At 51.5% G+C, this 20,687-nt stretch overlaps 1 protein-coding gene across 3 annotated transcripts in view; it reads right to left on the bottom strand.

Annotated features, from left to right (window-relative positions):
* SLIT3 (slit guidance ligand 3) overlaps positions 1-20,687 on the bottom strand; it is a 611,339-nt gene that overhangs the window by 78,080 nt on the left and 512,572 nt on the right. For all 3 annotated transcript variants that reach the window (XM_065875016.1, XM_065875017.1, XM_065875015.1), the window contains 4 exons: positions 11,031-11,181; positions 9,764-9,838; positions 2,743-2,886; positions 2,297-2,440 (listed from right to left, as the gene is read on the bottom strand). In XM_065875016.1, coding sequence (XP_065731088.1) covers positions 2,297-2,440; positions 2,743-2,886; positions 9,764-9,838; positions 11,031-11,181 — 514 coding nt within the window. The remainder of the gene's footprint in view (positions 1-2,296; positions 2,441-2,742; positions 2,887-9,763; positions 9,839-11,030; positions 11,182-20,687) is intronic.

The raw sequence follows: 20,687 nt of genomic DNA on the forward strand, positions 1-20,687 counted from the left end.
GCCCTCAGCTTAAATGACCCCTCCTCAAAGAAGCCCCTCATCTCAAGGGAAATGAAAAGTTCTGCCCTGTCCCGTTCTCCCCCGTCATTTCCTCCACAGTATCCATCCGAGCTGGGAACCCCTCCCTCCTTGGACTCTCAATTCCCGGAGGGGAGGGACCAGGTCTGTCTGTCCTGCTCTGTGTCTCCAGGAGCTAGCAGGACATCGGCATAGGCACTTTATACGAATCTGTCAGATGCACTGATGGGACAGATGGAGGGATGAGGGCAGCTATCACTTTCTGAGGGTTTTCTAGAGGACAGGAACTGGGCTGAGCGCTTTATAAATCCATTTTCTCATTCAGACTTGTCACAGCAACCCTAGGAAGGAGGGGACAGTATTCTCATCTCACAAATGAGGAATGTAAAACTTAGGGAGGTTACAGAAGAGGGCTGGAGAGCCCTTGAGGGGCTGCGGTTTGACATGGCAATTAAGGTCTCGGGAGTCAGTCCTTCCTGGGGTTGATTCTGGCTCTGACACTCAGTAGCTGTGAGAAGGTGGGCAAGTTCCTTCCCCTGTCGGAGCTGGTTCCCTTCATGCTTTGTGACGCTAGCCCTCTTGGCATCTTTCCTGTCTTTGGATTCCCAGTGCAGAGGCATCCAGGAGGGGTGAGAAGTGGGCTGAGATCAACCAACCCACCCATGCTAGTTCTAACCCTCTGTCCTCTATCTTCATGTCACTCATTCATTCAACTCACCCACTTATTCAACCATTATATAATGGGCTTAGTGCCAGGCTCAGGTGTAGGCACTGAGGATAGAGGCGTGAACAAAACAGTCATATATCCCCATACTTCATCCTTCTGGAACATATGCTCCAGCTGATGGGAGCTGGAGCTTAATTACAGAGTTAATTACAGACAACATGTAATTAACAACAAAAAGTATAGTATGTTAGGAAATGGTCGGTGCTATGGAAAAAATTAGAAGAGCAAGGCTGGAAGAACTGGGGGTGATAGCAGAGGGGTGGAATGGGGCTGAGGCAACTGATGTTTGAGCAAATAACAGGAGGGCAGGGAGCCAGGGGGAGGGCTTTCCAGGTAGTGGGAACAGCCAGTGCAAAGTTCTAAGGTGGAAGTGGGCCTGGGGCGTGCGCAGAACAGTGAGGCCAGTGGGGCTGGAATGCAAGGAGGTTCTGAGGGGCTAGACGGCATAGGGCCTTTAGGACGTTCTGTAACTTTGGCTTTTATCGCCAGTGGGGTGGCTGTATGGGAGCAGGACCACGGGCAGCCACAGGAGATGCAGCAATGGCCTTTCTCTTCCGTCTTCCCAAGGGTCTTTGGAGAAGGGAAGGGAAGGAAAAATGAACCACCGGCTAAGGGTGACAGAACCCCATAGAAATCCTATGAGAAACCGTAAAAGCCAACATGTGCCGAGTACTTTTTATATCTCAGGCCCCTGCTGTGCGTTTTACCAATATTAACAAATTCAGTCATAATAATCCTACGAGGTGGATTATGGGAAGGGACAATTAAAGCACAGAGAGATGAAGTAACTCTTCCAAGGCACACAGCTAACAGGAGGTAAAGCCAGGATATGGACCCAGAAAATCTGGCTCTAGAGCCCAAAGCTTTCACCATTATTCTAAACAGCCTCCCTTACCAATACAGTGAAGATTGTGGGCAGAGATATTCGTCCAGAAAGCTAGATTCTAACTGGTTCTGATACACGTTTAAGCAGTCAGTGACATCAATTTAAAACCCCCGTCACGTCACGTCACTGGCCTGCTTAAAACCTTCTGTGGCTTCCTGATGTGTTTTGGATAAAGACCAAAATGGCCCACGGCAGTCCTGTAGCCTGGCCCTGGTCTCCACTCCAGCCTTGCCCACTCTGTACTACGACCACATTGGACTTTGCTCAGTCCTGCATATCTGCTCTGCTTCAACCTAGCACAGGGCCTTTGCACATGCTCTTCCCGCCGAAAGAAATACACTTCCTGCTTTCGCAAACAAGCCAACTCCCACTCACCTTCCAGAGCATAGCTCCAGTGTTCCTCGACAAAGCCTACGTTAGGCTCTCATATCACTGTGGACCTCCCTCCTGTGGCAACTCGCTATGCTGTGAGCTCCAGGAAGGAGGGTCCACGTCTGTGAATCCTCAGTAGCAAATGGTGCCTGGCACATGGAGGGAGGCTGCCAAGTGTTTACGTTGACAGATGGATAGATGACCTTGGGCCAAATATAGTAGGGTGTTGTGAGAGGAGAGGTCTGCAGGAGAGGAGCCCTGAATGAGTGCGCCATTGGTCCAGGGGGACTTACATGGTGGACAGGGAGACAAGCGTGGTGAAGGCTCCGGGGGTGATGGTGGTGATCCGATTGTCGTAGAGGGACAGCAGCCTCACTGAACTCAGGCCAGCAAAGGTGTCATTGCTCACACAGCTGATCAGGTTACTCCTCAGCATCCTGCAGGGAGAGGGGTGGGGTGAGCAAACACGGGTGTCATCCTTTCCCTCCTATGACTGTGCCACACTCGTGTGTGTGTGTGTGTGTGTGTGTGTGTGTGTGTGTGTTGGGGGGAGCTTAGCATGCCAAGTTCTTTCCCATCCAGGGCTTGGAAATGTCTAATGTCTCTCCGGCTCCAGGATTCAGCAGGCCAGGACAGCGCCCGGGCCTAGTCCGCTGCCCGCCAACCCTCACAGCCCCTCTGATGCCCCTGCTCTCCCATCTCCCCCACTCTGGCCTTGGCCCAGGCCCTGGGAACTCACAAGGTCTTGAGGCCGCTGAGGCCACGGAACACGCGCCCATGCACTGTTTCCAGCTGGTTCCCCGTCAGCATCAGCTCCTGCAGGCTGGCAGCTCCATCAAAGGCACCCTCTCTCACCTCCTTGATCCTATTGTTACTCAAGTTTCTGGAAGGAGGGGACAGAACAGGTCAGGACGCAGGGAGGGAATGGCTGGCCCTGCAGCCAGCTGGGGACTCTAAAGTGCCCCCTGGCCCGAGGACTGGCTGGTGGAGGCTCCACCTTGGGCTTCCTTCCCTATGTTTGGTCTTCAGCACCTGTGCCTCAGGAAGCAGGGAGCCCAGCGCCCCCATGGGGTGTGGCTGGGTGGACTACCTGTGTGAAACAGACTGTGTAGCATTTGAAGTCTTTCAGTACGATTGTCTTTTCAATGCCCTGGGGACTGGCAGGTTTCGAATGGTTCTCAAACTTATTTTCTCTCTTCCACGGATATTCTCACTAAGTAGTGATTCTCAAGAGGAGAGCTGGAGGAAAATATAAAACATGCCTGCTCCCTACGGGGTGAGGCATTTGTAGAACCTTCGACTCTTTCACCATCTGAGATCCCTGATATAAATGGACCCTTTCTAGTTACTACAGTTTGTGCACTTACTATGTACTAGGCACCACGTGAGGGGTTTGACCAACAGAATCACATCAAATCCTCAAAACAACGCCCATCAGATGGGCATTATTTTTATCATTGTCCTGTTTTATGGATGAGATGACTGAGGTTCAGAGAGACTCCGTAACCTACCCACAGTCACACAGCTGATAGCACTGGGATCGGAGACCATGCTTTTGGGCACATAGAAAAGCCTCCAGTGAACCACTTTTCCCAAGTGAATGTTCCTTTGACGATGTGGATGCCCATCCCTTCTATTACTGCCCTGCAGAATTCAGGATTTGGAACGTTGTGTTTTCCTAAGTGGGCTCGGTCCTTTCAAGTCTCGGTGCTGCCATTTCCAATACTGCCCTCGAGCTCTGAGAGCGGGCTCTTCCTTCCGACCCCCAGCCACCACGCGGCAGGCTGGACGGGATAACTGAGCAGCAAGCACGTCCCGCAGAACTATAGGTGCTGCTAGCGGCCGGGGGTCTCCACAGACCACCCAAATGTTCAGGCCTGAAAGGTAGCCCCAGCTGGCTGGCTGGAGCAGAAAGTGATGGAGTTACAAAAGCTGAGGGAAGAATCCAGCTTCCCCAGCAAACATCCTGGGGGGCCTTTTTCTGCGAACAGGAGACCCGTAGGTGGAGACACAGATGCTAACTGGCTGAGCACCCTGAGCTTGTTAGAACTGAGGGCTCAGGAGAGATGGACCAGCTGGCCCATTGTACTGCTGGACATGCTGAGGCCCACGGAGGGGAGGCCACTGCTCCTGGTCACAGAGCACTGAAAGGGACATAGCGCTCCATGAGTCCCTGGTACTACTGCTTCTCTCAAGTGCCCTCCTTGTGCAGCTCTGGCCTGACTCACGCACCCCTGGGGGTGAAGCCTCCTATAGGGATGGTTCAGAGCAAGTAAAGTTCAACTGGGCACCCAAGGGCTCGATACAGGTTGCCTGCCTGCCCTCTTCCCAAATAAGGACTGGGTGTGCGGGGGTGGCAATGCCCACACCTGTGGGCAGGTGTGGAGGAAATAGTTCCCAGCCTCGCATTGTCTGCTCCCTCTGTGCTCCTGGTCACGGCCTTCCTCGCCTCCCTCCTCCATCCTGCTGAGAAAACAGGTGCAAATACCCCTCAGAATCCCTCCCCTGAGATCTGACAGAGCTGGGAGATTCTCAAACTGGATTTCTGCTCCCTGCCTGACTCTCTTGCAACTTAGCCGGTCGTCTTATAAATCCTGGTAGCCCTGGTCCACGATAACTCGGAAATGAAGGCAATACACAGGGGAGACTGCAAATTACCCCCAAGTTCGACATGGGAGGAGAGAGAAAGACTTTCCCAGCAGCTATAACTCATCCAAATGCTGGAGCTTCTCCTCCAGCTCAAAAGAGTTAGGCTTCTTGGGGAACTGAAGTACATGGGGTGGGCAATGAAGATGAGTTACAGCAGCTATAGGAAGTGGGAGGTTCCCATTTCCTGACATCTTTTTCTTTAAACGAGCAGAATTAACATCACATTACTGTAAGGTTTGCGAACTGGATTTCCTTGGGCTGGGAGAATGGAAAACATAAGGAGAGTGAAAAAAGGGGATAGAATTTTCCAGAAGACCAGGCTGCTGATCTCTCTCCATCCATCAAAGCACCACACAAAACTGCAGGCAGCTTGGGCCGGAGGACAGAGAGACAGCAGCTTGGGGCAAGCGCTCCAGACACAAAACCAGTGCCTCAGGGTTTTGTAAGAGCTCCATCTTATTCTCAGAGCAGTATCTTCCTGAAGATGCCCCCAGATCCCAGGAAACCTCCAAACGCAAAACTAAGGGCACTGAGCCTCTCTCCATTTTTGTCTCTGCAGACCCACCTGAAGGATTACTGCTTCATCATGGCTTTGACTCCAGTGAGGATGGGAATCTCACATCTGAAAGGACCCAGCCTCAGAAACCGCCCACCCTAGGCCAGGGCTGGCTCAGAGCGGTCCACGGCAGGACAAACCCAGTGCTCGGCCACGCTGCCTTGGCCAACTGCTGGGTGTACCTTTCAGAACCTGTTCTCATTGTTCCCAAGAAACACCAAGGCCCCTGGAGGCTGGGGGATTCATCTCTGGAAAGCCTGAGTCTGAAGAGGCGAGCCTGGATTTCTTCTAGGTCTCTGTCTCTTCAGGTTTGTAGGACAGCCCATAAACTCTGGCAACAGAGAAGCATCTGTAATCCTGTTTAAAAGTCCAGTCCTCAATGGAAATACAGTTGGGAGAGAGCTAAGTGGAGTTTTCTGGAAGCCGAGGATACCGGGTCATGATTGAGCAGCACACTGGCACCCTGTCAGGTCGGGGAGGTCCTGTCCACCTCCCTTATGGACCTCTCCGGCCCCCTGAGGTGGAAATTCTACTTTGAGCTGGGGTTACAAGCTCAAACGTCCACAGGGTCCAGGCAGGTGACCTAAAATTGGAAGCAAGCCCAGTGGGGACGGCAGTGATCAGGAAAGCACGTGGCCCACCTAGGTGGCAGCCGTTCCTCAGGTCAACTCGACTGGAGCCGTTTGGAAACATGGGCTCAGTTTTGCCAGATCCTCTGATTTTCCCAAAGGGCTAGAAATCCACAGTTATTTTTCTGTGGAAACTCCTGATTTTTAAAAGAGGGCAACTACTTATTAAAAACACAACCATCATGGACCTAGAATCTGTCATACAGAGTAAAGTAAGTCAGAAAGAGAAAAACAAATATGGTCTGCTAACACATATATACAGAATCTAAAAAAAAAAATGGTTCTGAAAAACCTAGGGGCAGGACAGGAATAAAGATGCAGACATAGAGAGTGGACTTGAGGACACAGGGAGAGGGAAGGATAAGCTGGGATGAAGTGAGAGAGTGGCATGGACTTATATACACTACCAAACGTAAAATAGATCAGCTCAGTGCTTTGTGACCACCTAGTCACCTAGAGGGGTGGGACAGGGACGGTGGGAGGGAGACGCAAGAGGGAGGAGATATGGGGATATATGTATAGGTATAGCTGATTCACTTTGTTATACAGCAGAAACTAACACACCATTGTAAAGCAATTATACTCCAATAGAGATGGTAAAAAAAAAAACCAAAGCAAAAAAACACAACCACGACCACCAAATCCACCCATGGGATTTGATTTTGGCTAGAGGGGTGCTAGGTTTCAGCTTCTGCTTGAGATGCTCCTTCAGCGTAAGAAGTGACCTGAAAGTTGGCCCGAGAGAGGCCGTGACCCCACTCTGAATGGGAGGTCACTTGAAAAGCGACCTTGAGTTACCACAGTCCTAATAACCTTTGTGGGGAACAGCTCACACCTCTTTTTGCATCCCTTAGTGATACTTATGAAATCTCATTATTCCCACATGACAGGAAGGGGCACAGAGGTTCAGAACAGTCTGGAAAGGCACCGCAGTGTCCAAACTCCTGGCCGTGTGTCCACTCCCCTCTGCCTCCGTGCCCTGTCGGGGTGCTGCCATCCAGACTGTAACCTTAGGGCCCTGGCTCCACAGTCCCTGAGGAAGCTGAGCAGCCTCGGTCACAGGCACTGCTGGCTTTAACCACCCTGATGGGCAGAATTCCAGCTGACCCATCACCTCATGGGAGTGTAGGGGTGGTGACGGGTCCCAGCAAATAAGGGCTGTTCACTTAAAAAGAGTCGCCATCAAGTTATTTTAAGTAAGTGGTTGCAGCTGGTGGTCTTTGGGACCAGATGTGCCCTACCGGGACACGTGCTTGGTTGGCTGGCACTATATGTACCTGGATTTAGGTACACACACGTGCACACACGTGCGCTTACTGCCTTCAGGTGGTGCGTGCGCTCCCCAGCTACTCTGCACTGTCACCGCTCCTGGCTTGACTTTTAAACTTGGACAGGTTACTTCCTGTGTTTCAGCTTCCTCATTTGTAAAATGAAGCAATCTCAAAGCTGTTTTGTTTTTCTTGGTGAGGGGTAATTGCCTGAGTATCGGCGGAGTCTGACGCACAGAGTAAAGTGTTTAGTAACTGTTTGTCGCCATTATTATTATTGCTGCCTTGCACCCATTCCCTTTCCACAGGGGGTCCTGAAGGCGTTTGAGTTTGTAACTCCTGTTTTAAATGTCTAGCCGTCTGCTCTGGGTCACTTGACCCAGATGTCCTCTTTCTGTCTTCCAGCACCTTCTCACCGCGGTCCCATGGACAGAGGCCATGTCTTTCCCCTTATCTCTTATACTTACTTCTGGTCCTCATCACACCTAACAAGGAAGGTGGACTTGTTTCTGTTATGAAAGGCCCAGAAAGGCTAAGGGCATCCCTAGGGTCACACAGCAGGCGTGGGGCAGAGCTGAACTCAGAACAAATGCCGGCCTGCCTGTTCTTCCGCCATACCTGGATTTCCAGCTGCTCCCGTGAAGGGAATATTTGGCAGCTCTGACCTTCCTTCCAGTATGGCAGATGCTGGGAGGAACTTAGTGACATCTGCCCCTTTTCGTGAGGACTCGGCCTACATTTTGCCACAGTCCGCACCACTCCCTTTTGTGGCTTGGATGCTGAGGCTGGGAGTTGGCTGCGACTTATCATTGCCTCTGTGCTGTTGTTTTTGTTGGTCTACAGAAACAGTTCTTCATACTCAGGTCCCTGTCAAAACTAGGAAGATGAAAGACTCAGAGCGCTTGAGTTTCACCTAAAATGGGAGAGCGCACATTTCTTCACGGAAGCAAAGACTACTTGATCCTGTTTACTGTGCAAATATGCACTTGGCCAGCTTTACTTGTTTTAATACATGCCTTATCTCCACGTGCACGTAAATTTGTTTTGAGGTTAAAAAAAGTATGCATTTTCGGGGATTGAATTTCAAAGGACATCTCCTGGCAGGTGATGCGTGATGTCTGTGCTGGGTTCCTGAAGCTAGAGGTGGGCTTGACCACTCGGACAGCCGTGAACCTCACCAGGACCCACATGTGTCCTCCCTCTGCTGCCCCCTCAGTTACAGTGCTCTCCACTGCTCTCAGTTACAGAGTTGTCCCTGAGGCCGTGGCCAAGGTGGCAACTGCCGGCAGGGAGGGAATAGCACTGATGCGATCCAGATGCTGCCCAGGGCAGGGGAAGGTCTCTCTCCTTCTTGCCTGCAAGGGACTGATGGGTAGAAGAGTGGAGAGCAAAATAAAATAAGGGTTACAATTAATTCTCATTATTCATCGTGGTTAAGCTCTACCAAGTCACTGGGCAAGATGAATTAGTGAATGCTGAACCACTGCTCCTAGGGGAGCCTCTGGTCACCATTTTCATTAACCGATCAATACCTAACCTTGTCTGATGCATGTTTCTGTTTAAAGACATCTTATTGAATATATATTGTTGATTTATTTACATTGCATTCACAGCCAACAGCACTATAACTCGTGCCTGAACAAAGCTTATGTAACACGTATCTTCTCCGTGAGGCACATACATCACAGCCTTCCTATGCTTAGGGTCACTAGACAGCCCTCCAGTGCTATGCTACGGGGCCATTTTAAACAGTGAAATCACCCACAAAAGCACAAACATGCAAAAAAAGAAATGTGGCACTAAATATATTGTGGATTGGACACTTGTCTACAGTCTGGGAGCTGAAACAAGAAATCAGAACGTGGCCTTGTTCGATTTCAGCTGGGGATGTGCATGTAGGAGGACTCAAATTTTTTGCTGTCCTGTCTATGTATATGAATGACCATGAAAGCACTGTGCGTATTGATTCTGAGATTACACATAAATGTTAGTGAGTAAGCGAATCAGCAAATACAGGGTCTATGAATAATGAGGCTTGACCGTTTTCCTTTGTTCCAGAGGCAGACTCAAACTCTGGGGCTGGGACATGTGGAGGATGGGGTGGGAGTGGGGAGCAGGGTCAAGGAGAAGGGAATTAGATGGCAGAGAGCCCCCTGTCCATGCTGGTACCTCTGCTGGCACACCTGGGAAGGGAAGGGGAGGGGGAAGCAAGGCCAGCTGTGCACCAGCGTGCTTACAGATGAAGGAGGTGAGGCAGCTGTGGTGTCTCCGCTCCAGTGTGTCTCAACCATGTGGAGGCCTTTAGGGTCCATCTAAAAACAGACCTTCTGACTGTTACCGCATAAAAATTACTAAGTGATGTGCACCCTAGATTCCCATGTCCCACTGCTGGTCCTCAACTGAGTCCCTCCGACCACCCACTGGGGTAGACATTGGGTGTGGGGTGGAGGATGGGGGTGAGCAAGGATGGGGTGAGGGTCAGGGATGGTGCAAAATGCGTGCCCTGCCTCTGCATGGTCCTGCCTTAGTGTCTTGCTTCCCAGGACGTGCCCATAGCGGGGTCAGGAGGAGACTGGGAGGGGCTGCAGTGGAGGGAGAGGGAGCCGCCCGTGCCCTGGTGTTCTGCTCCGGTCTGCCAAATTCCTGAGTCTGACTTACATTTTCCGCAGGTTGGGCAACTTCTTGAAGATACCAGTGGCCTCTAGAACAGATATCTCATTGTCGTTCAGTCGGCTACATGGGAAGCAAGCAGATGAGGCGGTGGGTGAGCTGTGGATGGGGCACCTCCTCCATTGGTCCCCCATCCCCCCGTGGCTTCAGCTGAATTGCCACCTGGACCTCACTCAGTCCAGGTCAACAGCACCATAGAAACCCTCCGTGTACCCCATCAGCATGGGGGGCCCAGCAGCGAGAGGAGGGGTGTGAGAAGGGGCCAGAAAGGAGAGGAAGACCCTCTGCCGAAGGCGTATTCAACTTTTTGAACGCTCAGCACTTAACGGTCAAGTGCCAATGATTTGCCTTCATTTTGTAGGGGTACCAATGACCACCTAAACCCCCAGGGAGGTTTCCCCAGGTTCTTCCAACTCTCCAAGCCACTCAGGTCTTTCCTGACCACATCCCTCTGCTAAGGGCAGCTCAGGGACTCCACGCCCAACATTCATGTAAGCTCAGGGAGAGCAGGAGAGAGTCAAAGATTAATAATAATAATAATAATAATAAATAAAGACCACCGTCATTTATGCAGGGCTTAGTCCATGCCAGGATTCAAGATAAAGTCTGTGCTCACATCCTCTTACCTAATCTTTGTAACCCCCGTAGGAGGTAGGTATTAACACCTCTATTCTATAGCTCAGAATCTGATGCTCAGATCTGAGAAGCAACTTGCCCAACCTCAGGAAAACTGGAGACGACAGGAGTCAGGCCCAGATCCGTCACCCCTGCCCCCCACCCCATGCTGTAACTTTGAGCTCTGCCACTTCTGGATAAACCAACATGCCTCTTTATTAGCATGGATAACCAGAGGCTCAGATATACCTGATCGTTCTAGCTGTTTTTTCACTTTAGGACAATCATTTATGCGCTATCCATCTTTCCGGTTATGTTGTACGCTTCCTAAGGGGTACGAGGGGTGGTCTGCTTAGCTCACCACGGAAAAGGGTGGGCCTGGCACACTGCCTGGCTCGCAGCAGGTGTTCGGAAAATCTTTGTATCAATAGAATGAATGAGCTGTCTTTATTTCTGAGCAAGCTGTCCCCCGCGGATGCTTAGGGGAGTCTGCCCTGGTCCTGGGATGCAGGGGACACCAAGGAACACCCAGGTGACTGAGCTGGGAGGGGGCCACCTCTAGGAGCCCACACCCACCCTGGCTGGCTCAGGGAGACTGGGCGTGGGGACGTGCAGGGGCTCCCGCCTGGGCAGCACTCACAGGTCGGTGACGTATTCGGGGAGGTGGCTTGGGACACGGGCCAGCTTCTGGTTGGAGCAGTCCACGATGGTGCCCTCGCAGCGGCACCTGTCCGGGCACACGAGGTCCATGAAGCACTCGCTGCTGAACCTGCTGCGGTAATCCTCCGAGCCTGGGGGGCGCCAAAGAGGGGGCGTCAGTGGCAGCCGGTCCGGCATGGGGCGAGGTTGTGGGCACTGGAGACGGGGAGACACGGGGCGGGGGGATGGCCCAGTGACAGAGGCAGCATTGCCCTCATTTTTTGGCCACCTTGCTCTGCCTTCCCCGCACCCCAGCCTCCAGGCTGCTTGCTCTCCCTTTGGTCTTTGTCATTCATCACTTTCCATCTAATGCCACAAGCTCCGTGGGCTCTTAAGTTTCTGTGGGTCATGGACCTTTTTGAGGTCCCTGTACAGAATTTGGTCTACGATTTACGGGGGGTACTTAGTCCATGATGCCCATGATCCATGGGCCCTCTAAATATTCATGAAAATCCAAATGAAGAGATTTTGATGGGGTTTTGATGGGAGCTATGCCAGGGGTGGGAATGAGGTCAGGGAAGAGGGTCATAAACTCAGCTGTCTTCAGGGACAAAGCAGGTAATGAAACGATAAAGGGGGCCCAGCACATGGCAATCAATAGCCTTGACACCTGGTTTCATTATTGGGAAGCAATCATGAGGGTCGGGGTCCTGGGGAATTGAAGCCCACTGCCTTAACGTTTGGGATTTTGGCTCAGGGTTGCCTGATAATTCTTTTAAAAAAATATTAGTGATGAATTCAAATGTAAAACACTGTAAAGACAAGTATAACTCTTGCGAGGGTTAGATGTACCTGCTGCCTTTGAGAGGAAGCTCTGTTTAACTACAGTGAAAAGCCAGTTCCAATGAGCTAAAGGTAGTTGGAGCTAAGATTAATGTTTGAAATCGAATTCTTCTGGAGGTTACATACACAGTAATGGTAACAGGGCCAATGATGTGCCGTCTTGAGAGATGCCCCGAGGAGCTGCTTTAATGATCAGAAATGATCCCCTGGCACCTGGGCGAACCTCTGTGAGACCACAAACCTTGCCCGAAATAAAAGGGAGGCTCTGGTTCTCCTATCAGACACGAGCTAGTTGATGGGGGTCGGGTCTCTTTTATTTTCACCCTCAGCGGTTCATCGGCACAATGCCGGGCACGAGAGCTTGGCTTACATCTGTCCAGTGCATAAATGGGGTGTCCTTAGCACATAAATTGTTCCATACGTGCGTATTTCTGCAGTGTTGCAGAGAACGTGAAGGTCATTTGTTTGCCTGGCTAGTTGAGGTGGACCTTGGCCATCTTATGTGTATTAGGAGCAGAACGGGACATCTGCAGTACAGAGGTTTTAGCAACAGAAGGCCTGGATTTGCCCAGGCTTTGCCACTTACTAGCCTCAATCTCTCCACATGTAAAACGGGAACCACATAAATTGCCCCTGTCTCACAGGGGCTGTGAAGATTTGAGGAAGATCAAGGTGGTGGAGAGCCTCTGGAAAAGGGTCAAGAGTTGTACAGATGTTTGTGATTCGATTTTTGGGGGGACCTAGTGGAACATTTGGCACGTCAGAAGCCGTTAAAACATCGGCGTAGTGAGTGATGATAGCTGATGTGTGCTGAGCGTGGATCACAAGCAGGGCACTATTCTTTGAACTTCAAATGCGTGAGCCCATTAAACCTTCACAACACTCTGAGGCTATTATGACTCCATGTTATCGATGAGGAAACTGAGGCCTGCAGGTCACTCAGGACGTGGTAGAGAAACGAAGCCAGGCAGGCTGCTGCCAGGGCCCATGTGACTAATACTTCGCTTTACTGCAGATGTGCTTTTGGACAAAACCTTAATCCCAGACCTAGGAATGATCATAAAGTCAAGTTGGTGGAGATGAACTGAATGGCATTTTCCCTCAGTGGGCTGCAGGGAGACAGGAAGCAGATGTCTCCACTGCCCTCTTGGTTTCTCACTCCTCACGTTTTCTCCCCCTGGTAATGCCTGACTGGGGACGGACTTGGTGGGTCTCTGATTCTGAAGTGACATCATCCACCTAAAACAGAAGGTCAAGGCCTGGACCTGTCTCTTTCCCTCTTTGCTCCTTCCCCATTCCCCTCCTTCATCTCACTTTCCACCCACAGGCTTGTGTGAGCAAAATCCAAGCAGGTATCCCAGGTTTTTTGGGCGGCTCCCTGGTCCAGTGTATTATGCAAATTTCTTGCCCTTGGCTTGTCGGCATCCGTCCCACTGAATAACTCTCACCTGGGCTGTTTCCGGCCCCCCACCCACCGACGCGTCAGCGTGCTGAGTCCTGGATGAATTTCATCGCGCAAACCCTGCTAGATGACAACCCTCTCTCATTCCCCACGGCGGTTCCCCACGGTGACGGCGTGAAGGGGCTTTTCGTACATATGCACGTATTTTTCCTTCGGGAAGGTGTCTAGGATGGGATCCTTGCAAAGCGGAGAAACCCTGAGTGATCAAAGCCAGAAAGACAGGAGGCAGCACAGTTTGCTCGCTAACACGATGAGCCTGAAGATGTGCACCGGCTGGAGCTGCGGCTGGGGACAGCCGCCGATTAAATGCGTTTTCGTTTCAATCAAGGTGAGAGCGTCTGTAGTTAGCAGGAATCGCTCTCTGTAGTATACTTAGATTATAACTGGCCGACCTGTGCCACGGAGCCGCTGACCCATTTTAATGAAATGATTTTGCAATTAGATTCGATGGACTAATGTGTGCTTTCCAACATTTTTCCCCCTGCTGTTTTTGTTATTGCCCTGGTTTGTCATAACGAGGGGGTCGGAGTTTGGTATTTTATACGAGTGGAAGCCAGAAACGTTAATAACGGCGTACGTATGAAACTGAAAGAGTGCGTTCCCCGGTCGGAGCCAGCCTGAAATGCCACCTCCATCACGTCGTATTTCATTCCCCGAACTACTCAGGGTTTCTCGGAGCCATTTGTTATGCCTAATGCTGACGACTACCCAGAAGTATTTTTAACTTTTCCAGAGCTTTAAAAGTCAATTTCAATCTCCATGCATATTTGCCACTGCCAGAAATACTTAGTAGGAGAGAAGTAACTGAAATAGGCCGTTGCTTCTTCTCTTTAGGGGAGTTCAGACAGGAGAGATCTCGGAGGATTTGAACAAGGGCCATAAAACTAGACGCCGGCTGAAATGGGTCTTGGGAGAGCTGATGTCACCTGGCATCTCCCCTGCTCCTGCCCCCGTAGCCCTCCTCCTCCTTGGTGGACAGCTCAGAACGACGACACTTGGGACGTGAGCACAGAGAAACTTCAATAGACCAGGGGAGTGGAAATCCAGAGCAATGCGGTTTTATTTTGAATCCCTGCCCTGCCGCCACTTCCCAGGAGAGGACGTATGTAATGTTTGGGTGGTCAGGGGCTTGGGGCAGGTGGGGAGTCAAAGCTCCCATCCTTTGGATGGACTTGGCTGCAGAGGCCAGCGCTGGGCCCAGGATGGCTGCTGTCACTAGCAGTCTGCATTTTGCATCATCCTCTGGGCAACCAGTTTGTTTAATGGAAGTCACAGATGCACGGTTATCAGAGCACCAAGGACCTGCCAACACACGTGTCCAGAGTTCTCCTCTTCTACCTCCAATGCCCCTAAGGTGGGTGGGATGAAAGAAGGAGGAAAGGAGGAGAAAGAGGAACTGGGGGGGAGTAGGAGGCCTGCCGGGGCTCTTCAGCTTGAAAGGACAAGCAAAGGTTATAGGTCATGAATGGAATCAAGAGAACATTGCTAGGTTCACAATTATCCACTTGTCGGCAAAGGCCAGGGGACCAGACACCAGGTGGCTGGAGAACACCAATTGTTTACCAGGAGTTTGGAGATTGGCTGGGCAGACAGCTGTCCTAGTAAGTTCTCCCTGTCAGAGTCTAACATGAATGCAGCTAACTGCCTGGAAGCAGAGGGAAATGGCCATGGCCTGCAGCTGGTCACTGCCTGGTCACAGCCAGCTGCCGGAGGACCAGGGAGGCACCCGTGGAAGGGCACCCTGTGGACCCACTCCCGAAGGCCTGGCCCTGGCACGGGGTGGCAGTGCCGAGGAACTCAGAACGCCCTCTCTGTTCAGAGGGAAAGAAAATTTCTCTAGGCCCGAGGACTTGTTCTGTACCAAATGGGTCTTGGTATATTCATGCTGGAGGGGAGGAGCCATGTAAACAGGGATGCTTGCTCTCTTTCTCGCTCAAGTCATTTTCTATTAACAGAAGGAAGTTTGAAAGGGAGTGTTATTTTTTTCAACTCCCTATCGAGTCAAGTCAAGGTCTTTTTGATTTTATAACTCAAGGCCATGGGCCTGTCCGCAGCTGGGAAAACTGAGGATTACAGTTGTAAAGAGCAGCCACGCTGGAGTCCAATGACCCTGGGCAAGTCAGTTGGCCTCTCTGAGCCTCAATGTTCTCATCTGCAGAATGGGACTTATAGGGTTGTTGTGAAAATTAAACAAGGTAATGATGTAAACTAGCTCAGCACCCGGTCTATGGTAAGCACGTGAGAAAAGAATTCAGAGAGGTAAACAGGACTCTCCATTCCTCAGCAACGGCTGGGGCCCTGGCTCTGAGGGGTAACCCGAGAGAGAGGAGACAGTGAGAGTCACACATCGCCATGGAAGCCCAGGGCCCTCTCTCACATGGGACAGCACACACATTCCACGGCATGAACCAACAACACAATCTTCCGGTTACACTGGGTCTAGGATTTATCAAGAAATAAGCAGCACGGGAGGTGCCGAGACGCCCCTCTCTTTATTATCAGAGGCAGTGGGCTTCCGCACAGACCCCACATGGCACTGAGCTAGCACCGCTGAGGAGCCCAGCACTTTCGCCTCATGTTAGCTGTGCTTGGAAGGTCAAGGAGACAGCTTGGACTTAAGGCTGCACGGGGACCAAAGTACTTGTAAGGAGAGGGGGTCAGTTCCAGAAGGAGCCTCAGGTTACGTCCAGTGTCTCAGACTCATGGCAGTCTCATCATTCTCATGCTCACATTAAGTCCTAATGCTTCTAATAAAGATGGTAGGTGGAGGGTGGGTGCCAGCAGTGTGAGCTGTGCGTTAACTGCCACGTGGGAAAATGACCTCGGGCTGGGACTCTTCCATGAAACAAAGGGCGTACGCCTTGGGTATACGTGTTCTCTTCAAGAAGAAAAACAGTGGTGTCTGAGCTCAGACCTAGCTACTTTACCACTTGGCTAGCATCCAGACTAGATTTGGGGGATGGCAACTCCATTTGGGATAGAGAGACGTGGATGCAGATCTCAGCTTGTCCCCCGTACGCTTCCCCATCCCTATTTCAGCCCAGATCTGCTACCTGGAGTTGGAGGTGCTCTGTGAATCCTTCGAGACTCCCACCCGCCCCCACCCTTCGTGAGGCTGGACCGAGAGAGGCGGGTCTGGCGGGTGGTGGGCTGCGGTGCTCCAGAGCAGAGAAGAGGTGTCCAGCGGTGGCGGGCCATGCTGCAGGAGAGCGCGGTGCTTTCCGCGGTGCTTGACAGAACCATGTTCCGTTTCCATCGTTCCACCACATGGTTAGATCAAGCACAAAGGAAAGCCCCGCGGCGACTGGTCAGAGTCAAGGTCAGGAAGCAGCGTCAGAGAGAGGACAGGAGCGCTCAGAGGAAGCAGCGTGGAGAAGCGGAAGCCGGAGCAGGCCCCCACTGAGCGTGATTAGTACCGAGAGCGGGGTTCCACAGGAACACGTCCGGAGACAGGAGCCCTACCGCCCTTCACACCCCGCCCCGGGGGAGACACAGGAGGAAGGGAGAAGAATGGGTGGGAGGCCACTGGACATCCCTACTCAGGAGTATCAGGGTAGAACAGATCCTTCCCAAGGGGAATTATGACCACAAATGTCTGGGATCGTTTCGCAGGCCTGAACTGAGCCTCTGAACCCCATTCAATCACACCGTTAGATGTGCCAAGACGTCGAACCTAGCAGAGGCATCTTCCGCATTGTCTGCTGCCTAGGGCCCATCCCATAGCAGAGTGGTTCCGTGACAGGCTGTTCCCCCGGCACCTTCCGTAAAGAGACAGGTCACGGTTCCTAGTGGTCTAGCAAAGCTGCAATGCTCTTCTTTAGAAAAAGTCCCTCTGATGTCTCCTCAGTATCCTTCAAGGCCCCCAGAAACCCCTGGCTGACGGATGTTCATCACAGATCAATCAAGGTATAGTAGAGAAGGGGTGTGACATTGAGAGAAAATACATGTTCCTAGCAGGGAGAAAGTTGGGGAAGCCCCAGGGCCCTGGGTTTGGGACTGAGAAACCCACAGTCACAATGATCATGACAAGGAGGCTCTTTCAAACTAAGAAAAGGAAAGAAAGTGGAAGATACCAGCTTCTAGGGTCCTTCCTGACTTCCGCCATGACTGTAAATCATGGAGTGGGCTGGGGAGACCAACAACCAGCTGTTCTCGATGCCATGGGCCCAGGGAGGGTGCCCAGCCTTTACACCCTTATCTGCAAAAGGTCAGCGGCCGTTTTTATGAATTTCCACCCAAGCCGTGAAGAGATGTGTGCATCTTGAAGAGACCAGAGTCAGGGCACCTTGAAGAGACCAGACTGGGACCCTCACTGCCCTGCCCTCTGACAGGAGCGACGGGGTCACCGTTCCTCCACAGTGTGTTTTTAGGACAAGGTGGTGGCAGCATATTGACGTGTATAGGTTATCTGTGATGACTGACTGGTTAGTCCAAGTCAGTCCACAGCTCCGGATCTGGCTCCACCTCTTGCTAAGCCCTCCCATCCGACCGGCTAGAGCTGGCCACTATAATTTAGACTCAACTCTGCTTTGAGCGCCTCCATAATTTAGACTCAGCTCTGCTTTGAGCGCCTCCAGACAGGCAGGGCTCTGCGAACACTCTGGTTTGGGGATTTCGTATTCAAGTTTGATCAGGTCCTCAGCACCAGTGCAGGGAAAATCCAGCCCTTTCATGCCCCTGTCCCCAAGCTTTAAAATTCCCCTCCTTCTGTTTGGTTTCCTTCAACAGAAAAGAAATGGAGGGGCCCCGGAGAAAGTTATCAAGAATCTTCTCAGTATATCAGAAGTCCTGGGTTACAAATCTTGTCCTGAAAATACCACTCTATAATCTTAGATAAGACTTACTGCTGTGTGAACCTCATTTTCTTCCTCTCTAGCATGGACTGGGTAATCTCTGGGGGCTCTAAAGTTTTGTGATTCCCTGAGAGGTGTCTTACTCTTTGCCATCTTTGTACAGATGAGGACAGGGGTTACACCACTCTGTACTCTTCACCACCAGTTTCTTCTTGCCAACTGGATCTCCACACACAAAGTGGGGGAGGCATGACGGAAGGCAGACAGCATTTTGCAACCGCCAAGCGCTCCCCCGAGGACGGGCTTGGGGTCTCAGGCAGCCAGATGGTGCCTTTTGAGGAGGCCTTAATCTGATGGTCAGATTACCCCAGCCGGCAGCATTCACCTCTAACCCGATCTTGCTGCCCAGGGCGGCGGATACAGCTGATAGAGGCAGACACAGTGCAGCTGGGAAGCCAGATGCCCAGCCTAAGGAGGAGCTTTACGCGTTGCAAGAGCAGCCCTCAAATTGGCTCCTAATTACATCAGCTGTCTTTGCAATGGGAGTGCTTTTAGGGGAAAGTAAAAAGCAGACTTATTATCTGTCAAATCCAGTACGTGTCACCTGCCCCTCCTTCTTTCTTCTTGAGCTTCCTGGAAACACAGAGCTTTAGAGATGTGGCTTCTGCATCCCTCAATGCTAAGCAGGTCTGGGCCCCAGTGCCTCTCAAAGCCAAGGCCTTTGGAGTGCACCAGTAGCTAGCTCTCTTGACCTCTCTTGTGTGTAGCTACATAAAATAAGAGCGTATAGAATGTTATATGTTAGGATCATCACAGCTCTAACTTTCTCTACCTTTATAGGAATAATCTTTCTGTTTACTATTGATGTATAAAAATTTTTTTAGACACGGTCAATCAAGAAACCCTGTCCCTTTTCCTTATTTGTGTCTTTTTAAAATGTCTAATCATTCCTACCCCACATAGGAAAAGAAGCCAGGGTTCCTCCAGTGCAAAGATAGGTAGGTAGTGGCAGACCTAGAGCTAGAGCTAAGCTCTACTGTTTCTAGGTCTACTGGCTGTTTTCCTCTTTCTCCTACTTACTTCTGTCTGTACCTCATCCCCAAACCCAGCCTACAGTCATTCCGAGGCAATGGCTGATCCCTGGGCTGATTTCATCCCCACCCTATGCCCCAGGGTCTTGGCATCAATCGGGATCTAGAGATCATGATGGGACCACCCCACCACCAGCCTCCAGACTGAGGGATCAGGGATGGCAGATGGCACCCTGCCCTCCTCGGCCTCTTATCACCCCTCTTCTTGGGCACAACTGCTGTTAGAGGTAATTAACTCAGCCCCAGCCAGACATGGGTAGGAAGAGAGGAGGCAGAAGGAACAAGAGGTGTAAGTCATGAGGAAAGGGCCCCGGGGACAGGACGGTTGTGCCTCAGGGCACAGCTCTGGGCTGGGAGAGCACTTTCCTCCCTGAGATGCTGCGGCCCCAAGAGGGAACTTAAGGAAAGAGTTCAGGGCCTGAGGTTGGGGGCGGGGCCATGAGGCTGGGGAAGGAAGTCATCCAAGCAGCTGGACCTCCTTCCCCAATGGCCCTTCTCTCCTACATGCCCCGTGGTGTTGAGGAGTGAGCCAGACCTGGGGTCCGAGCCTGCCTTTACCGTTTGCTTGCTGTGACCATGGGGTGCCCCCTCACCTCTGAGCCCTCAGCTCCCTCTGCTGCAGCAAGGGGACCTCTCCTGCTCATCTCACGGGACTATTGGAAAAACCGAGTCAAACTAGAAGCCCTGAGCACAGTGGTCATCAGCGGCAAGGAGCTGCTCTCGTAACTGACATTGTTATTCCGGGGAAGGCAAATTGAGATCAATGTCTCAGACTGCCGCAAAGTCCCTGGGGTCCCTCCAAGCCCTCTCAAGGTATTTGCTTCTGGTGAAAAAACTAAAACAGCTCAGGCTGATCATTCTGGAGGCGTGGACTGAAGAATCCGACTTTGAGGTCAAGAACAACGTGAAAGAAGTGGAGGTCTGCCTGCCGGTTTTTTTCCCGGCGACTAGGGCTGACACTAGCCTTCTCCCCAGGAAAACCCACCTACACAAGATGCTCCGGGCAGGGAGAGAAGAACAGTTCCTGCTGACACACAGATTGTGAGGGTTGGCTTCACCCCATCTCACTACATCATACTATCAACGTCTCACCATTGGGAGCACAAAGCAGCTTGGTGATTTTTTTCCAGGAGCAAACAACACAAATGATAGTCATTTTTAACTGCCTGTTCATCCAGCTCTTGCATCAAGGAGAGCAAGTTCTCTTTCCAAGATGAGCTGAGAGTTCCCCTGCCGTTCACCAACCCCCCTCCCCATTTCATTTCTGGGTGCGGTAGGGAGGAAGGTTTCTGGAGAGAGCTTGGGAACTAGAGAGCAAGGCTTTGCTTTCTTTCTGAGCAACACTCTTTGCTGTTCTCTCCATGATCAGAAGGCACCCATCTGGGGTGGAGGAGAGAGCAAAAACGTCTGTGAAACCTAGAATACACTGTGGTCCAAGGGCTGTACCGAAGGTGGCCATAGAGCGGGAG

Source organism: Phocoena phocoena, chromosome 3, assembly GCF_963924675.1.
Source record: "Phocoena phocoena chromosome 3, mPhoPho1.1, whole genome shotgun sequence".
Classification (NCBI taxonomy): domain Eukaryota; kingdom Metazoa; phylum Chordata; class Mammalia; order Artiodactyla; family Phocoenidae; genus Phocoena; species Phocoena phocoena.